A 19,869-nucleotide genomic window follows, 5' to 3' on the forward strand; every position below is an offset into this window, starting at 1 on the left:
TACAAAAAAAAACAAAAACCTGGAACGTTGCTTTTTTATTGGGTCCAATGTCACTTTAGAAGTTTTAGCCTAGGCTCTAAGACTGCAGTACAAGATCATGTGATACTCTTCACTTCCCAGATAAGGTCATTTTTCCTAGATAGTCTGCTTCACTTCAGACTCAAACTGGCTAATTTTGCCTTTGAGGAACAGAAGTGCAGTGCAAATATTTCACATTACATACATTTGCACTCTCATTTCATAAGTAACAATCACGGTTACATTGGACAAAATTGTTATAATTTGCAAATGATAAATGTTAAACACGACGTAACAGCCGAGCAATATCATTACACAGAAATAAAACAGTATAGAAATAATTGACAACTGATACGGTTCTTGAAAGGTCCTAGAAAGACTTTCTCAAATGTAGTAATTCTATGTACCCTGAATATGGTTGATTATGAAGGAAGGGTTTTAAGTTTCTCGTGGCATATTGAAATACTGTTTGTATAGTTCATAAAATGGCATAGCAGCAGCACAGGCAGTATAGACTACTTGACAGTGTTTGCATTTAGAACATTTTAAACCGATGTGCCACAACTCATAGATTCATAGATACTAAGCTCAGAAGGGACCATTCTGATCATCTAGTCTGACCTCCAGCACAGCGCAGGCCACAGAATCTCACCCACCCACTCCTATGAAAAACCTCACCCATGTCTGAGCTATTGAAGTCCTTAAATCATAGTTCAAAGACTTCAAGGAGCAGAGAAGCCTCCCTCAAGTCAACCATGCCCCATGCTACAGAGGAAGGCGAAAAACCTCCAGGGCCTCTCCAATCTGCCCTGGAGGAAAATTCCTTCCCGACCCCAAATATGGCAATCAGCTAAACCCTGAGCATATGGGCAAGATTCACCAGCCAGATATTACAGAAAATTCTTTCCTGGGTAACTCAGATCCCATCCATCTAATATCCCATCTCAGGGGATTTGGCCTATTTACCCTGAATATTTAAAGATCAATTACTTACCAAAATCACATTATCCCATCATACCATCTCCTCCATAAACTTATCAAGTAGCATCTTAAAACCAGATAGATCTTTTGCCCCCACTGCTTCCCTTGGAAGGCTATTCCAAAACTTCACTTCTCTGATGGTTAAAAACCTTCGTCTGATTTCAAGTCTAAACTTCCTGGTGGCCAGTTTATACCCATTTGTTCTTGTGTCCACATTGGTGCTGAGCTGAAATAATTCCTCTTCCTCTCCTGTATTTATCCCTCTGATATATTTATAGAGAGCAATCATATCTCCCCTCAACCTTCTTTCAGTTAGGCTAAACAAACCAAGCTCCTTAAGTCTCCTTTCATAAGACAAGTTTTCCATTCCTCGGATCATCCTAGTAGCCCTTCTCTGTACCTGCTCCAGCTTGAATTCATCCTTTTTAAACATGGGAGACCAGAACTGCACACAGTATTCTAGGTGAGGTCTCACCAGTGCCTTGTATAACGGTACTAAAATCTCCTTATCCCTACTGGAAATGCCTCTCCTGATGCATCCCAAAACCGCATTAGCTTTTTTCACAGCCATATCACATTGGCAGGTCATAGTCATCCTATGATCAACCAATACTCCAAGGTCCTTCTCTTCCGTTACTTCTAATTGATGCATCCCCAATTTATAACTAAAATTCTTGTTATTAATCCCTAAATGCATAACCTTACACTTCTCACTATTAAATTTCATCCTATTACTATTACTCCAGTTTACAAGGTCATCCAGATCCTCCTGTATAATATCCTGATCCTTCTCTGAATTGGCAATACCTCCCAGCTTTGTATCATCTGCAAACTTTATTAGCACACTCCCACTTTTTGTGCCAAGGTCAGTAATAAAAAGATTAAATAAGATTGGTCCCAAAACTGATCCCTGAGGAACTCCACTGGTAACCTCCCTCCAACCTGACAGTTCGCCTTTCAGTAGGACCCGCTGCAATCTCCCCTTTAACCAATTCCTTATTCACCTTTTGATGTTCATATTGATCCCCATCTTCTCCAATTTAACTAATAATTCCCCATGTGGCACGGTATCAAATGCCTTACTGAAATCTAGGTAAATTAGATCCCCTGCATTTCCTTTATCTAAAAAATCTGTTACCTTTTCAAAAAAGGAGATTAGGTTGGTTTGACACGATCTACCTTTTGTAAAACCATGTTGTATTTTGTCCCATTTACCATTGACTTCAATGTCCTTAACTAATTTCTCCTTCAAAATTTTTTCCAGTACCTTGCATACTACAGATGTCAAACTAACTGGCCTGTAGTTACCCGGATCACTTTTTTTTCCTTTCTTAAAAATAGGAACTATATTAGCAATTCTCCAATCATTCGATACTACTCCTGAGTTTACAGATTCATTAAAAATTCTTGCTAATGGGCTTGCAATTTCAGGTGCCAATTCCTTTAATATTCTTGGATGAAGATTATCTGGGCCCCCCGATTTAGTCCCATTAAGCTGTTTCAGTTTCACTTCTACCTCAGATATGGTAATATCTACCTCTATATCCTCATTCCCATTTGTCATGCTACCATTATCCCTAAGATCCTCTTTAGCCTTATTAAAGACTGAGGCAAAATATTTGTTTAGATATTGGGCCAGGCCTAGATTATCTTTAACCTCCACTCCATCCTCAGTGTTAAGCGGCCCCACTTCTTCTTTCTTAGTTTTCTTCTTATTTATATGGCTATAGAACCTTTTACTATTGGTTTTAATTCCCTTTGCAAGGTCCAACTCTACTCGACTTTTAGCCTGTCTCACTTTATCCCTACATGTTCTGACCTCAATTAGGTAGCTTTCCTTGCTGATCCCTCCCATCTTCCACTCCCTGTATGCTTTCTGCTTCTTCTTAATCACCTCTCTAAGATGCTTGCTCATCCAGCTTGGTCTACAACTCCTTCCTATGAATTTTTTCCCCTTTCTTGGGATACAGGCTTCCGATAGCTTCTGCAGCTTTGATTTAAAGTAATCCCAGGCCTCCTCTACCTTTAGATCCATAAATTCTCCAGTCCAATCCACTTCCCTAACTAATTTCCTTAATTTTTGAAAGTCAGCCCTTTTGAAATCAAAAACCTTAGTTGCAGATTTATTTTTGTTAATCCTTCCATTTAGTTTGAACTGAATTAGCTCATGATCACTTGAGCCAAGATTGTCCCCTACAACCATTTCTTCCTTGAGGTCCTCACTACTCACCAAAATTAAATCTAAAATGGCATCCCCTCTAGTCGGTTCAGCAACTACTTGATGAAGGAATCCATCAGCTATTGCATCTAGGAAAATCTGAGCCCTATTATTATTACTAGCACTGGTCCTCCAGTCTCTATCTGGGAAGTTAAAGTCTCCCATGATCACGCAGTTTCCATTAGTATTTACTTTATTAAAGACATTAAAAAGGGCTCTATCCATATCCAAATTAGATCCCGGAGGTCTATAGCACACCCCAAGCACTATTGTAGGAGAGGCTTTACTAGTTTTCTTCCCCAATGTAATTTTTGCCCAGACGGACTCTGTCTTATCCATTGCATCGCTTCTTATTTCTTTACATTCTACCTCATCATTGATATACAATGCTACTCCACCACCTTTACCTTTGTTTCTGTCTTTCCTAAACAGCACATACCCTTCAATACCTGTAGTCCAGTCATGACTACTATTCCACCATGTTTCTGTTATCCCTATAATATCTAGTTTCACTTCCTGCACCAGTAGCTCTAGTTCCTCCATTTTGTTACCTAGGCTCCTCGCATTGGTGTATAAACATCTTAATTTTTGCTGTTTGGCCTCGCTCACATTTTGTACCCTATTAGGCACAGTCATTCTACAGCCAGTATAACCTATTAGACTAGTATCCACACCGCCCTCGCTCCTTATATACATTCTCCTACCCACAGCTGTATCCTTTCTTACTTCGTCTTCTTCCCTCTCAATGCTAAACTCTGGCGTGGAGATTTCCTGGACATCTCCCATCCATCTCCCCCTAATTCCTAGTTTAAAGCTCTCTTTATCAGTTGTGCCAGCCTCGATCCTAGAAGTCTATTTCCTTCCCTGCTCAGATGTAGTCCATCCCGAGAGAAATGTCCTCTGTCCGTGAATGCCTCCCAGTGGCCATACATCCCAAAGCCCTCCTTATAGCACCACTGTCTAAGCCATCTGTTGACAGTCATAATCTTGTCACACCTTTGTTGCCCTTCTCTAGGAACAGGAAGGATCCCGCTAAAGATCACCTGAGCCTCAACTTCCTTAAGCGTCTTCCCCAGCCTAGCATAGTCTCCCTTAATACTTTCCAGCGAGAATCTAGCTGTATTATTTGTTCCCACATGAAGGATAATTAGGGGATTCTTTCCTGCTCCCTTTAGGATCCTTTTCAACCTCAGGTCTACATCCCGTGTCTTAGCACCCGGAAGACAGCACACCCTTCTATTCTCTGGATCAGCTCTAGTTACAGGCCTGTCTATTCTTCTCAATAAAGAGTCCCCAATCACATAGACCTGCCTTTTCCTGGTGATGATGCTATTCTCCAGTCTCTCCCCTGTTCCCTCTGGCTGCAAGTTCTTTCCATTCCTATTTTCCCTTATAATCTTCTTCAACCCATCGTGTATCCTCCTGGGGCTCATATTTGGTCTAGTCTCCCTTGACTCTTCCGCTTTTCTTATAGGACTAGCCTCTCTTCTCTTCTTCCTTACCCTTCCACCTTCAACAAGTACCTGCTGAGCCCCTTCTTCATTTTCCAACTCTGCAAACCTGTTCCTAAGCTCTATTTCTCCTTCACTAGCCCATCTTTTCCTCTGCCTGGTTCTTTGAGTCACATGTTTCCACTGACCACTTTCCTCACCCAGTCTCCCCTCAAAATTCCCCAGCCCTGCTTCCATCCGTGAGTCTGAGGTTTTCCCTTCAGATATCTCATATCTTTGCTCCATCATCTGCTCAAACCCCTTCCTAAACTCAACCAGACTTTCCACTTGCATCTCCAAACCTCAGATCTTTTCCTCCATCAGCTCTATCAGACGACATTTCATGCAGAAAAAACTCTAACCGGTTCCCCCCTCCAGGATCATGTACATACCACAGCTTCCACATCCAGTCATCCTCAATGTGTCTTCCACTACAGGAGTCACTCCCACAGCTGCCTCCATATCTGTCATTACCTTCCCACCTAAATCCTGTTAATCTGGGAAACACAAGGCACACCAAAAAGACCACCCCCGCAGCAAAAGCAAACCCCAAACAAGCACCACAATCCAAACTCCTCCAACAGAACTCCCACTCAAACTCCCCTGTTTAGAGCTCTGTTTGCTAGCTCCTGTGCCGCTGCAGCTGTCTGTGCCGCTGCCTGACTGGCTGGCTACCTACCTTTATAGGACCCCTAGTCAGAAGCCCCACCCCCTAAGCAGGGCTCAGCTGCTCTCTCAGCACAAAGCCCCACCCCCTAATCAGGCTCAGCTGCTCTCTCCCAGCACAAAACCCCTACACACACACAAATACTAAAAATACAAAACCAAGTACAACTACCTTCTCCTCCAACAGAACTCCCACTCAAACTCCCCTGTTTACAGCTCTGTTTGCTAGCTCCTGTGCCGCTGCAGCTGTCTGTGCCGCTGCCTGACTGGCTGGCTACCTTTATAGGACCCCTAGTCAGAAGGGGCCTCGGTCGTGACTCAAATGTTCTTTCAGCACTGTGTAACTTAGTTGTGCTCAATGAAATATTCCTGATTGAGACAGTCATTGGTCATGACTTTGAGGATAAACATGGAAGCAGGCTGTTCAGTTTGTTATTATGGACATCCAGATGAATATCAAACTAAAGATAGTTTTTTGTTATCCCTGCAGAAAATAACCTGTCATGGTTCATTTTGTTGCTGTATATTATGTACTTGGAAAATAAGGAAGAGGTAAAAAATTACATTTTGTATAAACCTGACAAATAAGTCTTGACCTGTCTGGATTTTTATTAGTGGGGAATATGTCGAACGGTTTTGAGCTACCTTCAGATAAAGATGTGCTGTTCTATTTGGCTGCTAGCTTATTGTTAGCTTTACATTTTCAAACGTAAGTTAAGAAGAACTTGTCTGCCAAGTAATTCCTGTTGTTCATGAGATCAAATTGCAATATTTTAAATGCATGGAGTAATGAAAAACACGGTTCCAAAACAGAGTATTCTAATATATGATCTAGTTCACGCTATTAAGAACAGCAAAGGTCTGGGATCTAAAAGTAGGAAAAGCCTTCATAATGCGAAATTGTCCTCATTTAAATGTCAAGATTCAGAATACCCCTTAAGATCTTAGCTATTTTTAATGATGATACTGATACTGTCAGAGTTGACCTAAGCAAAACAGTTGAAAAGTTTGGCTTTGTTTTCTGGTGCATTAGAGTCTCTTTCAATCTGGCAAAGATACAGCAAAGAATTAAAGATTAAAAAGAAATACGGTCTCCTGAAAAGTCCTCCTTTTCCGGCCATTTGTCTGCAGATGGTAAACCATGCTGAGGTGTCCCGACATTCAGGATATGTAACACCCAGCGTGCAGATATACACTATCACTACATCAGCTGTGTTGCTTCTGTGTTTGGGGAAGTGTCTCCGTCATTATACAATTTTGTGACTGTAATGCATACATTAAGGACTAAACAAATTAGTTGTCCAGATTAATATGAAGTCCAATAGAATAGGACATCATAACAAAGCTCTATATTGGGTGTTGTTAATGATATCCAGTTTTCAATTCTGTGGATTCTGCTGAGCTGAAAGGAGAAGTCAGTGGGCTTAAAGGTCATGCAGGATCAATAAAATAATTCTCTACTGATATTAGTTAGCAGCAGTTAATGTTTCTTTTACATGTACCAGATCTGTGTTTTAGCACTACACTGAAAGAAGAGTTCCCGCCCCCCCACAAGGGAACTGGGAGAAGATAGGAATTAGTCAGTGTTGAACCTGGTAGCTGTGATTTTTAAAAATCTTCTCTTGTTTTTAAATTATTATTGTTCAGCTACTTTGTTTTTATATACAACGATGAACGGTCTGTTTGATACAGCCATAACACCTTTTCCTACACTAACAAGCATATTTCTGATCCTTCTGTTTGCAACTGTATTAACTGATACAGTTAATAACTGATTGATTGCTTCTGATTGATTCCTTTGTTCACTGAGCTTACATAAAACAATTTGCAGACAACAGTAGCACATTATCTGTTCTATTTTGATTTTAGACCAATTTGGGATTTAAGTTATTTTGCCTTCTGATTTCTGTAGTCAAAAATCTTATTGTGAACCTTTAAATGTGAGTTTAAACCTTGTTTCAAAACTGCTATGCTAAAGACTGATTAAAACACATTTATATAAACACACAAAAATACATATCTGTGTGCAGAATATTCAACTAAAGGGAAAACATGTTGTAATTTCTCCACTGCTCAGAGACCATAGAGAAAATTAACAACCATTAATATGGTCACCTAGTGTGCTCAAGTATTTGAGCATATATGGTGCTTTTCTCCTCTACATGCGCATGGCTTGTATCAATTGGTATCCTTAGCCTTAATGTTCTTTTGATGTAGTCTATTGTGGGCAGATATTTTTCCGTAGTACATAGGTTTATGTTTTATAGTAGCAGGGAGGTGTATTATTTAATTACCAGTCTCGGAAATACATTGACTGGAATCCTGTATAATTATTGCATGTAATACCATAACAAGATCTACCATTTATGTGGATACTATATATGATTAACTTGCCTTCATCAAAATGGTAAAGTCAATGTAATCAGTCAGTAGTAGCTACCTATGTCACGGTAACATATTTGTTTAGGGCCAGATTATTTCTGGCCCCTGTGTGGCTACATAATAGGGAATGGCACATGGGGATCTTTCCCTGTACATGAACCAGGTGCTTCCTTCACAGGGGCCATGCCCAGTTGCAATCTCTGAGTTCCACTAGTGTGGGAAGTGCTCCCTGGTGCATTATTCATTCCAAAGAGCACGGAGAGGATATAGGGTTATGACTGGTCATGGAGGGGAATGCACACGAGGGGTGGTGCAGTGGGTGTGTGCCTCCTGAATTCTGGGAAGCTCCAGGGCAACTAGGGCACTGTGGTTCCATGCTGCCTCGATGCCAAGTTGTGTGTTAGTGCCGCAATCTGGCCTTTAATTTTTAAAATTTTGTCTGGTAACACAAAGATTGTGACAGACTGGCAAATTTTATATGGATATGATTATATGTAGTGAGATGGTGCCCAGAGGCCCCAACCAAGATCGGAGCCATTATTGTGAAAAGCACTGTACAAACACATAGTAAGAAACAGTTCCTTCCCAATGGCTCTTACAGTCTAAGTGGACAAGACAGACAAAGTGGGAAGTATTGAGCACCCAGCATTTGAAAATCAAACTTTGGTAAGGTTTCTCAAGTAGTACGCCTGGAATCACTAGTCAGATACCTGTTTATCAAATACCTCAGCTACAAAGGTGCTGTCTCACAAACCTAAATTTGATTAAATATATTTTTCCTCTTTCTTGGCTTTACAGAAATCAAACAGTCAATAGTGTGTTAAGATTTTCTTACAATGAGAGATGATATATAATGTGACCTATATGTGTTGTGACAGGGTCCAGGCCAGATGGCTATAGGAGAGTGATAGAAGGTAGATGTATTAGCCCCAGATTAATCAGGTCCCTTTTCCCTGAGTAAGGTAATGGGCTGCTCCAGAACAATCAGGAAGTTGCTGGAACCAATTAAGGCAGGCTAATTAGGATGCCTGGAGCCAATTAAGAAGCTATCAGAATCAATTAGGATAGGCAGGCTAATCAGGGCACCTGGTTTAAAAAGGACCTCATTTCAGTTACTGAGACTTGTGTGAGGAGCTGGGAGCAAGAGGCACAAGAAGCTGAGAGTGAGTAGGCATACTGCTGGAGGACTGCGAAGTACAAGCGTTACCAGACATCAGGAGGAAGGTCCTGTGGGGAGGATAAAGAAGGTGTTGGGAGGAGGCCATTGGAAAGTAGCCCAGGGAGTTGTAGCTATCACACAGCTGTTACAAGAGACACTGTAGACAGTTGCAATCCACAGGGCCCTGGGCTGGAACCCGGAGTAGAGGGCAGGCCCAGGTTCCCCTCAACTCCCTTGAGACAAGAGGAGGTGACCTGGACTGTGGGTCCCACCAGAGGGGAAGGTCCCTGGCCTATCCCCCAACCCACTAGGTGGATCAGCAGAGCCTGTGGGGATTGTTCTCCTCCTTTTCCCCATGCTTGCCAGTGATGAGGTTAGCTGAGTGAACAGCAGGTTTGAGCCACTAGCAAAAGTAGCCAAACTGACGGCTGCCGTGAATCTCTGAGGCGAGCAAATCTGCCAATAAGCGCAGGACCCACCAAGGCAGAGGAAGAACTCTGTCATAGTGTGTGTTCCTGATTATTGTGTTTTACACATTGTTTTTATTATAAAATCTAGCTTTAAAATATTTCTGTACATTTCTAAGGATTTCTTATTTGGACTGAAATTCTTCACTAACCAGCATGAGAGTTTGTTTTAAAACGTATTTTATGTGTATCTTCAGTTGAGTTGATATGGTATGTCCTGTAAAATGTCATTGGCAAGTAACTTTAGTTCAGCATCTATAGCTTCTCCATCAACATGAATGGTTCTTGAAGTTCCCTTGCCATTAAAATGAGCAAAAGAAATGTCTGACAGAGCCATGAGACACAGAAGCTGAGTGGTTGGGAATAGGTCTTTGCCTAACCTGGTAGCTTGCACTGCAGTGCATGGGGAATTTTCTTTAGATGTTCAGATAATTCAGTCAGCCAGCAAACTGCTAAGAAATAGAGTTGTAAGTTAACAGAACAGTGCTGTTAAGGTTTCTTTTTTTATATATTTTAGGTGGCTCTGCATGCTTGTGGTGTGGCAACAGATATGGTGATTGAGCACTGCATCGAGGCTCATGCAGCCTTTGTCATCTGCCCTTGCTGTTATGGTTTCATTCAGAACACAGTGAAATTTACGTTTCCGAGAAGGTGAAGAATCTAGTTGTCCAAGGGACTGGAAATGTAAAGTTAAATTTCCACTATAAAGAAATAGGAGAAAAAGGAAAAAATCAAAAGTATGTAAATAGACAATGTCATCCAAAGAATCTTAACTCTGCCCCATAAAGTTGCTGTGCCAACACTGAAAAACTGTAAGTTGACTTTAACTATCCAGGACAAACAGGTTCACCTCATCAGTGACCACAAAGATACCTACCACCTTCTTTCCAGAAATACACTGAGAAAGGGGATACTTTACTAATTCCTGACTCAGTGTCAAAGACAGCTATTCAACACAGTTCACAAAGATTTTATATGCCACCAATTATGTAAGTGTTATTAAATACAGTGCTAGTGAATCAACATGTACTGTACTAACCTCCAAGTCCAAGATAATGAAATTTCATTAAAACAATAATGGATAATGAAGTGTGTGTGTGGTGTGGGGAGTATCACGCTCAGTGTAATGTGTATGCAGTTAGTTACAATGGGACTGATTGACAAATATGTTACTGCAGTTCACCACCAGTGAAACCCCATTGATTTAGGTGGATTTGCACTAGCATAAAACTAAAGTAATAACTGATCAATCAAGCCCACTGCTCTTAGGTTAATCTTTTTGATATTTCTACCACAAACTGTATTTATTGTCTTCTCCAGATTTAAGATGTCCATGATCGTAACCCTTAGGCTTTGGGCTTTTTAACACCCTTGATCCAAAAATAACACATTTTAAGAAGTAGGTATATGGGAATGAAGGCTAGAGTGTTTTAGGGCAGAGTTGAGATTGAGTAGCTTTAATAGTGTATTTTCGTATTTTCAGACTGGTTTATGGTTTGAAGTAGACTCTTACCTTTTGAATTTTCAAGGTTATAAAATTTAGGTTTTATTAGAAAATACAATGCTCTTTGGGGCTATATTGGCTGACATCAATAAGTCTTTCTATCTTAAAAGGGATTCATCAACCTAAAAATAATATATTTTTGTTTGAAAATATTTTTCTTACTACTTTTACAAGAAATATCTAAGATTGCTGTAATTGAAAGCGATTAGAGAATAACTATTTGTTTTTTCGGTTTGATTACTTTGTGCATTTCAGAGCACTTTATGTTCTGCCAGTTGTGTTCTATATCCTGTATAGTATGTTTCCTCTTTTGTTTGTTTGCATCTTTCACATAGCAAGAAGGAGGAAAACATATTTAAAAAAACAGGATAATACAATTGTAAAGTTGCAAAAATGGGCAGGGGGATTTAGGGGCAGATGTAATATTAGAAACTACTTTCAACTTATTTTTTAATTGTTGACTAGATGCTATCATTTAACTTCAAGTTAATTACAATTTTAGATTGGAAATTCATTAAGGTTTGTGAAGATGTTTGAGATCTTTTTTTCAAAGGTGCTGTAGAAGTGTCGTGTTTTTATTAACGTTTACAATTTTAAAGGCTCTAAAGCATATAGGAGAATATCTAGCTCTCAGTGCAGCAGCTCAGCCTGGGGACTACAGTTTAATTTTCTTAAAGTTGGTATATTAGAAAACATTCCACAGTAACTGGGCACAAAGTATTTAATTCAATTCTAGTGAAAAATAATTCAGTTTTATGGTATGTCAGACACAAAAGGCATGTGTATATATACTGTAGGGCTGCGGTTCTCACACTTCATTGCACTGCAACCCCCTTCTGACAACAAAAATGTACTGTATGACCCTGAGCCCCACCCAAGCAGAGGGGGGTCAAAGCCCGAGCCCCACCGCGACAGGCTTCATCTCTGGCCACAAGTGGTGAGGCTTGGGCTTGGGCTCCTGGCCCCAGCAAGTCTAACATCAGCCTTGGCAACCCCATTAAAACGGGGTCGTGACCCACTTTGGGGTCCTGACCCACAGTTTGAGAACAGCTGCTGTAGGGGATATATGTGGCTACGACACACAGTATTTATATAAAATATAGACAAAGCCAGTTTTATAAAAAAAGTGTAGTATTTATAATGGTTAAAGAAAAAACTTCTATAAATAGTACAATAAAACATAAAATTATATGTAGTGTGCCTTTTCTAATCAAGTGAACTAAAGCTGTCATAGTTTCTGCTTCTGAATACAGCTTCACAGCCACCAGATAAAAATATTTTGTTTAGAATTCAATCAAGTGTTTAAAAATTACTTCGGTTTTCAATCTTGGTTATTTCTAATGTTGATTGAATCAATCTCCTTTTCTGTTTCAGTCATCAGTTCAAGGAAGTTTTATCCTATAAGGTATGTAAAGGTGTTTCTGTGGTTAGGTTTTTGTGCCCTTTTCTGCATTTTCCCTGCGGTTTGTAGTGGAATGAATAATCTGTGTTTATCTTTTAATTATGAGGATGAACACACAATGTAATAATGATGTTTAGTAATTCAGATCTACTCACATTCCTTCCACTTTCAAAAAAAGGCTTATTTTCAGTGAAATAAAATCAGATGATTTCTCCATAAAAGAACTTTATCCCTTCGTAAAGATAAGTAAAACACCCCTAAAATTTGTGTTTTGACATGCTTCATTTAAAATCTTCTGGATACCACTCATTTTATAGACTTTGTGTAAGTATTCATTGTTCTTAGGTATATAGACCTAATTAAATGTATAGGAGCATTTTTGTAGACTGCTTGCTTCTAGAGAACTCATTTTCCAATAGCTCTTATCTGAAACATATTTAAAGAACTAGCTTGCTTTCTGAACAGCAGCTTATTAAAGGCAATACACTCTATTGTAAGCTTCAGATTTTTCTCTATCTAATGATAGTGCTTCTCCTTAATTTGCACCTTGAGCATTGGATACACACTTTTATAAATAGAAATAAATAATAAATACAATTCTTTACTAAGATTGTTTTAGCAATTATTTTAATTAAAATGGCTTTCTAAAGTATTTAATATACATTTAATATACGTTATATATGATTTAAGATGAGTTTAAAATGTCATTGATCAACAAACCTTTGAATAGTTGTATTACTCTCTTTCTCTACTCATTCTCCCGTGTGTGACTGGGTGTAGTGTTAACTAAAATTTTTGATTTCAAAATAAGAGGACTTTTTGTTCAATAATGAATTCTCATTCATGGACGAATGGATTTTACTGTTCCTTTTGCATAAATTTGCTTCCTTATATGTAATTCTTGAGCCAGTTCTTACCTCTTCTGTAATCAGAGGTAATAGATTCATAGATTCATAGATACTAAGGTCAGAAGGGACCATTCTGATCATCTAGTCCGACCTCCTGCACAGCGCAGGCCACAGAATCTCACCCACCCACTCCTATGAAAAACCTCACCCATGTCTGAGCTATTGAAGTCCTTAAATCATGGTTCAAAGACTTCAAGGAGCAGAGAAGCCTCCGTCAAGTCAACCATGCCCCATGCTACAGAGGAAGGCGAAAAACCTCCAGGGCCTCTCCAATCTGCCCTGGAGGAAAATTCCTTCCCGACCCCAAATATGGCAATCAGCTAAACCCTGAGCATATGGGCAAGATTCACCAGCCAGATACCCAGGAAAGAATTTTCTATAGTAACTCAGATCCCATCCATCTAATATCCCATCTCAGGGGATTTGGCCTATTTACCCTGAATATTTAAAGATCAATTACTTACCAAAATCCCATTATCCCATCATACCATCTCACGTGGGATAACATACCTCCTCAGATTTCTGCCAGGGCTTATATACCCTTCCCTGAATCCCACTGCATACCACCAAAACCTTTAAATTCTTCCCCTTCTCCCCTCACACCCCCACCCTCCACTGTCAACAGGTATGTGTTGCCTCTGTCTGTCATGATCCTGTATTTGGAGGACCTACCTTGGAAATTCTCACCAGCATTTTTGCTTTGTCTTGTCAGATCTCCTTGTGGACATCTTAGGACTCTGGATCTTATACAGTAACTTAACTGCAGAAAATCCCTAGAACCTTGAGAAACCTCTGCATACTTGAACAGTAGGAAGAAAATGCCACATGTTCCTTTCAGCCCCTAGCATTCTGTGTCCATAGAAATAAATAAATAAATCTTAATATCTGTGTCAATGCCCCTTTTATAGTGCTTTTATGAACTAGTTGTCAATGTTGGGACAAATTTACAAATAAGTCTGAGGACTGTTGTCTCATGCATTGTAGTTGTAGCCGTGTCTTCCCCAACATATTAGAAAGATGAAGTGGGTGAGATAATACCTGTTATTGGACCAACTTCTGTTGGTGAGAGAGGCAAGCTTTCGAGCCACACAAATCTCTTCTTCAGGTCTGAGAAATATAGGGAAAGGTATTCCAAGTGTCACAGCTAAAGGCTAACTATTTATGCTAAACAATCTTTTCCACCTTGCATTTAGTCATCCTCAAAGGAAACCTGCACAACGCTTTCAGAAGACAAGCCTGGGAAATTAAATTCATGACTCTGCAAGACACTAAAAATCATGGACTGAACAGACAAAATAGATTTATGGATTATTTGAACAACCCACTTACCCCATCTTTTTGTCCTATGACTGCAGAGGTGTTAACAGGCCACTTTACCTTAAATGATTTTGGTTTTTTTTTAAATTAATTCATCCCTGGTAAGTTTAGATAAGGAGTCTTATAATTAGTATAGAGTTATTGGCTAGTTCTTATTGTTGTTTGTATTGCCGTAGTGCCTACGTCAACCACAACATAAATAATAAATACAGCTTCTACCGATATAAGAGACCAGCCAAATGGATCCAGGCTAAATGGTTCTCAGATAACTTTGGTTTCAGAGTAGCAGCCGTGTTAGTCTGTATTCGCAAAAAGGTTGGAGCAAATGCGGTTATATCGTAGAGCTTGGCATTGTCCCCAAATGTGAAATAGTTATGGGTGAGGACAAAATCACAAAGTTCAGCCACCAGGTTAGCCGTGACATTATAGGGGATAGTGTTCCTGATGGCTTGTAGTCCATCTTTGTGTGGAATGTTGGTGTAGAGGGCTTCTACATCCATAGTGGCCAGGATGGTGTTTTTAGGAAGATCACCAATGGATTGTAGTTTCCTCAGGAAGTCAGTGGTGTCTCAAAGATAGCTGGGAGTCCTGGTAACGTAGGGCCTGAGGAGGGAGTCTACATAGCCAGACAATCCTGCTGTCAGGGTGCCAATGCCTGAGATGATGGGGCGTCCAGGATTTCCAGGTTTATGGATCTTGGGTAGCAGATAGAATACCCCAGGTCGGGGTTCTAGGGGTTTTCACATTTGGGGACAATGTATACCTTCAAATCAGTGGCACTGCCATGGGTACCCGCATGGCCCCACAGTATGCCAACATTTTTATGGCTGACTTAGAACAACACTTCCTCAGCTCTCATCCCCTAATGCCCCTACTCTACTTGCGCTACATTGATGACATCTTCATCATCTGGACCCATGGAAAAGAAGCCCTTGAGGAATTCCACCATGATTTCAACAATTTCCATCCCACCATCAACCTCAGCCTGGACCAGTCCACACAAGAGATCCACTTCCTGGACACTACGGTGCTAATAAGCGATGGTCACATAAACACCACCCTATATCGGAAACCTACTGACCGCTATTCCTACCTACATGCCTCTAGCTTTCATCCAGATCATACTACACAATCCTTTGTCTACAGCCAAGCTCTACAATATAACCGCATTTGCTCCAACCCCTCAGACAGAGACAAACACCTACAAGATCTCTATCATGCATTCCTACAACTACAATACCCACCTGCTGAAGTGAAGAAACAGATTGACAGAGCCAGAAGAGTACCCAGAAGTCACCTACTACAGAACAGGCCCAACAAAGAAAATAACAGAACGCCACTAGCCATCACCTTCAGCCCCCAACTAAAACCTCTCCAACGCATCATCAAGGTTCTACATCCCATCCTGAAGGACGAGCCATCACTCTCACAGATCTTGGGAGACAGGCCAGTCCTTGCTTACAGACAGCCCCCCAATCTGAAGCAAATACTCACCAGCAACCACACACCACACAACAGAACCACTAACCCAGGAACCTATCCTTGCAACAAAGCCCGTTGCCAACTGTGTCCACATATCTATTCAGGGGACACCATCATAGGGCCTAATCACATCAGCCACACTATCAGAGGCTCGTTCACCTGCGCATCTACCAATGTGATAAATGCCATCATGTGCCAGCAATGCCCCTCTATCATGTACATTGGTCAAACTGGACAGTCTCTACGTAAAAGAATAAATGGACACAAATCAGACGTCAAGAATTATAACGTTCAAAAACCAATTGGAGAACACTTCAATCTCTCTGGTCACTTGATTACAGACTTGAGGGTGGCTATTCTTCAACAAAAAAACCTTCAAAAACAGACTCCAACGAGAGACTGCGGAATTGGAATTAATTTGCAAACTGGATACAATTAACTTAGGCTTGAATAGAGACTGGGAATGGATGGGTCATTACACAAAGTAAAACTATTTCCCCATGTTATTTCTCCCCCCCCCCATCCCACCCCCCACTGTTGCTCAGATGTTCTTGTTAACTGCTGGAAATAGCCTACCTTGCTTGTCACTATGAAAGGTTTTCCTCCTTCCCCCCCTGCTGCTGGTGATGGCTCATCTTAAGTGATCACTCTCCTTACAGTGTGTATGATAAAACCCATTGTTTCGTGTTCTCTGTGTGTGTATATAAATCTCCCCTCTGTATTTTCCACCAAATGCATCCGATGAAGTGAGCTGTAGCTCACGAAAGCTTATGCTCAAATAAATTTGTAAGTCTCTAAGGTGCCACAAGTACTCCTTTTCTTTTTGCAGATAACTTTGGTTATTAATAAGGCTATAAGAAAGCTGTGATTTTTGTTGGGAGGAGAGGTTCCAAAAGTTGCAACCAGTTGGTTAAACTTGCGGTGTTGTTGTGGCAGGGGCCCACTCTGGGCAGAGGTGGAAGTGGGTGCAGGACTGAAACTCTGAAGGACATCTACCCACAGCCCCCACTTCTGGAGCCCCTGTGAGGGGCTGGTATTGCCCGTCCCATTTCCGACCCATGCAGGAGGCACAAGCCCTTCCAGCCAGCTCCTCTCACTGGCAGCTGTGGAAGGCAAGGTCCTTGAGATTGTCGTCAATGCTTGGAGGCCTGGTGGTTGGGGGGGAGAGGGGTCACACTTCTGGATACAGCCCCTTTCCTCCAATGCCCAGGGTATGTGAGGGCCTGAACCCCTGCACCCTAGGACAGTTCTCAGCTCAGAGACCCCTGGAGGCCCCGTGGAAGGTTGGCACAACTCTACTCACTGAAATTTGGCCTGGTCACTCTGCCATCATGACAGAAGGGCATGTTTCAGTGGCATTATGACCCCATGAGCCAGATTGTAATGCCAAGCCTGTGGAGCAGAAGCACGACCTCGAAGTCTTCAACCGTGGCTGCTGGTGTGTGGGGACGGTGCTGGTGCTTGTGCCTCCCATAGGGCTAGGACCAGGGGGAGCCCTGGTGGTGCCACATCACAACATCATTCACTAAAATTTCACCTGGCTGCCCCCCTGTCATAACAAAGGGGTGGTCAGGCCAAATTTCAGTGAGTGGCATTGCAAAAATAGTTGCAGTGAGTGCTGGAAATTCTGGTTTCCAAAACAAAATCATGGCCTGAGATTTTTGTACAGCCTTAATTATAATTAATTTTGGTTATACAGATAGCTATAAGCATTTTTGTATGTCACATTAATATATTGGTTAAAATTATTGACTAGTGACTCAAGTTTCAATGTCGTGGGCAGACATTGTCTGTGTCCTTTAATTACCATTTTAAATTCATTTTTCTTAACTTCCTTTGAGAGATCAAAGGAGACATCAAGAAGAATGACAATTCCCATATAACGATAAATCTGATTTTTTTAAACCAATTTACTTTATTTGTACATAACAAGCCTTATAATAGACCAACAGGGATATAGCCTCTCTATGTACATGGAATCCATTCATTGTTGGTCACCTCGATCTATCTGCTGTCATTTTACTTTTCTGATGGGAACATTTTGCCTTGATTCATTAGAGGTTAAAGTTGCAAAACTAGGGCTATAATGGTTGTAGGCTTGCGCCAGAAGACACTTAATGGCCACATTTTTTATCTTTCCCTGAGGGATGGTTGGAAGGTAGGAATCAAACTACTTCACATATTTAGCTTTGACAACTTAGTAGAATTTGCTCTCTCTAGAGTGGAAATTAACCACACGAAAAGCTGGATAGTTTTAATTATGATGTTCGTTGTCCTGATAATAGCTGGGCCATCAGAAAAAGTGACAGGTTGCTGTTCTTTTGAAGGGGAAATTATATAGTCGTTACCTGGATGCTAGTTAAACTTTCAGGTTGTCTCCAGAGCAAAGTGAGATTTTTTTGTGTATTCACAAGCCAGTCCTCATTTTTCAAGTTAGTTGAGTGATAATGCTTATCTCAGAGTTCAGATCTGGTTTAACAGGCTGCAGAACTGGCAGGGGCAGTGGGCTCTCTGGGTTGGGTGGGGTAACCAAATGAAGGCAGGGAGCTCTGTGTATGCTCATTCTTTCTATGAGAAAACTTAGCTGAGACTGTTTCTTTGGAGACTTTAAGTTTGAGTGTGGCTCCATACCCTACCTAGGCTATGTTACGGCCTGAGATATAGGAGCTACCCTTCATTCATTCACTGAAATGACAATAGCTTAGCTTCCCAGCTCAGAGATGTTTTTACTTGCTGCTGCTTTCCCTTACTTGGAGCATCCTCCAGTACCTCTCCCCCTAGCTCTGACTGCCCCTCCTGTACCAAAGCCAGGTGCTTTTTGAAGCCTCTGCGTGAAGGCTTAATTTGGGTTTTTTATCTTAGCAGCTCTTCCTGCTCTGACAACTGCTCCAGCTTCTTCAAGCTTCCCAAACAGCTGCTCCAGCAGCCCGAATAGCTGGTAAAAAGTTAGAAGTCAGACAAACACATCTGAGCTTGCAGTCCCTTCACCTAATGCAGGGACTGAACCTTTACAAATCATCTCTTTATATTAACCAAGAATGAAAGGATAACCTACTTTGATTTAAAGAAAAGGAGTACTTGTGGCACCTTAGAGACTAACAAATTTATTAGAGCATAAGCTTTCGCGAGCTACAGCTCACTTCATCGGATGCATTTGGTGGAAAAAACAGAGGGGAGATTGATATACACACACAGAGAACATGAAACAATGGGTTTTATCATACACACTGTAAGGAGAGTGATCACTTAAGATAAGCCATCACCAGCAAGGGGGGGAGGGAAAGGAGGAAAACCTTTCATGGTGACAAGCAAGGTAGGCTATTTCCAGCAGTTAACAAGAATATCTGAGGAACAGTGGGGGGTGGGGTGGGGGGGAGAAATAACATGGGGAAATAGTTTTACTTTGTGTAATGATCATCCACTCCCAGTCTCTATTCAAGCCTAAGTTAATTGTATCCAGTTTGCAAATTAATTCCAATTCAGCAGTCTCTCGTTGGAGTCTGTTTTTGAAGCTTTTTTGTTGAAGGATAGCCACTCTTAGGTCTGTAATCGAGTGACCAGAGAGATTGAAGTGTTCTCCAACTGGTTTTTGAATGTTATACTACTTTGATTTAAGAAAGAGGTACTCATTTTCAGAGCTCTAACTTTGGTTCTCTGTTATGTTCCATAGAAAAGTTTCTCATGTCTGTATTGCCATCTGATGTTACAGAGGGCTCTATAAACCTGGACAATTCTGAAATAGTTCTTGCCAGAGCTGGTGCTAGCCCTCTGGGGACCCTAAGCAGGAATATTTTGCCCCACCCAACACATAACAAAACGTGAATGGAGGCTCTGTTTTGCTGCTTGGGGCCTTAAGCAGTTGCTTAGTCTGCTAA

The 19,869-nt window shown here is 41.0% G+C and overlaps 1 protein-coding gene across 10 annotated transcripts in view; it reads left to right on the forward strand.

The window, feature by feature from the left end:
• The window catches only part of GSTCD (glutathione S-transferase C-terminal domain containing), a 155,036-nt gene that overhangs the window by 128,768 nt on the left and 6,399 nt on the right, over window positions 1-19,869 (forward strand). For 8 of the 10 annotated variants that reach the window (XM_043513481.1, XM_043513479.1, XM_038400628.2 and 5 more), the window contains 2 exons: window positions 9,899-10,032; window positions 12,260-12,290. In XM_043513481.1, the coding sequence (XP_043369416.1) occupies window positions 9,899-10,032; window positions 12,260-12,290 (165 nt within the window). Of the gene's footprint in view, window positions 1-9,898; window positions 10,033-12,259; window positions 12,291-13,907; window positions 14,576-19,869 lie in introns of those variants that run through there. The other 2 variants (XM_043513485.1, XR_006280934.1) reach the window with 2 other exon arrangements.

This window comes from Dermochelys coriacea, chromosome 4 (assembly GCF_009764565.3).
Source record: "Dermochelys coriacea isolate rDerCor1 chromosome 4, rDerCor1.pri.v4, whole genome shotgun sequence".
NCBI lineage: Eukaryota > Metazoa > Chordata > Testudines > Dermochelyidae > Dermochelys > Dermochelys coriacea.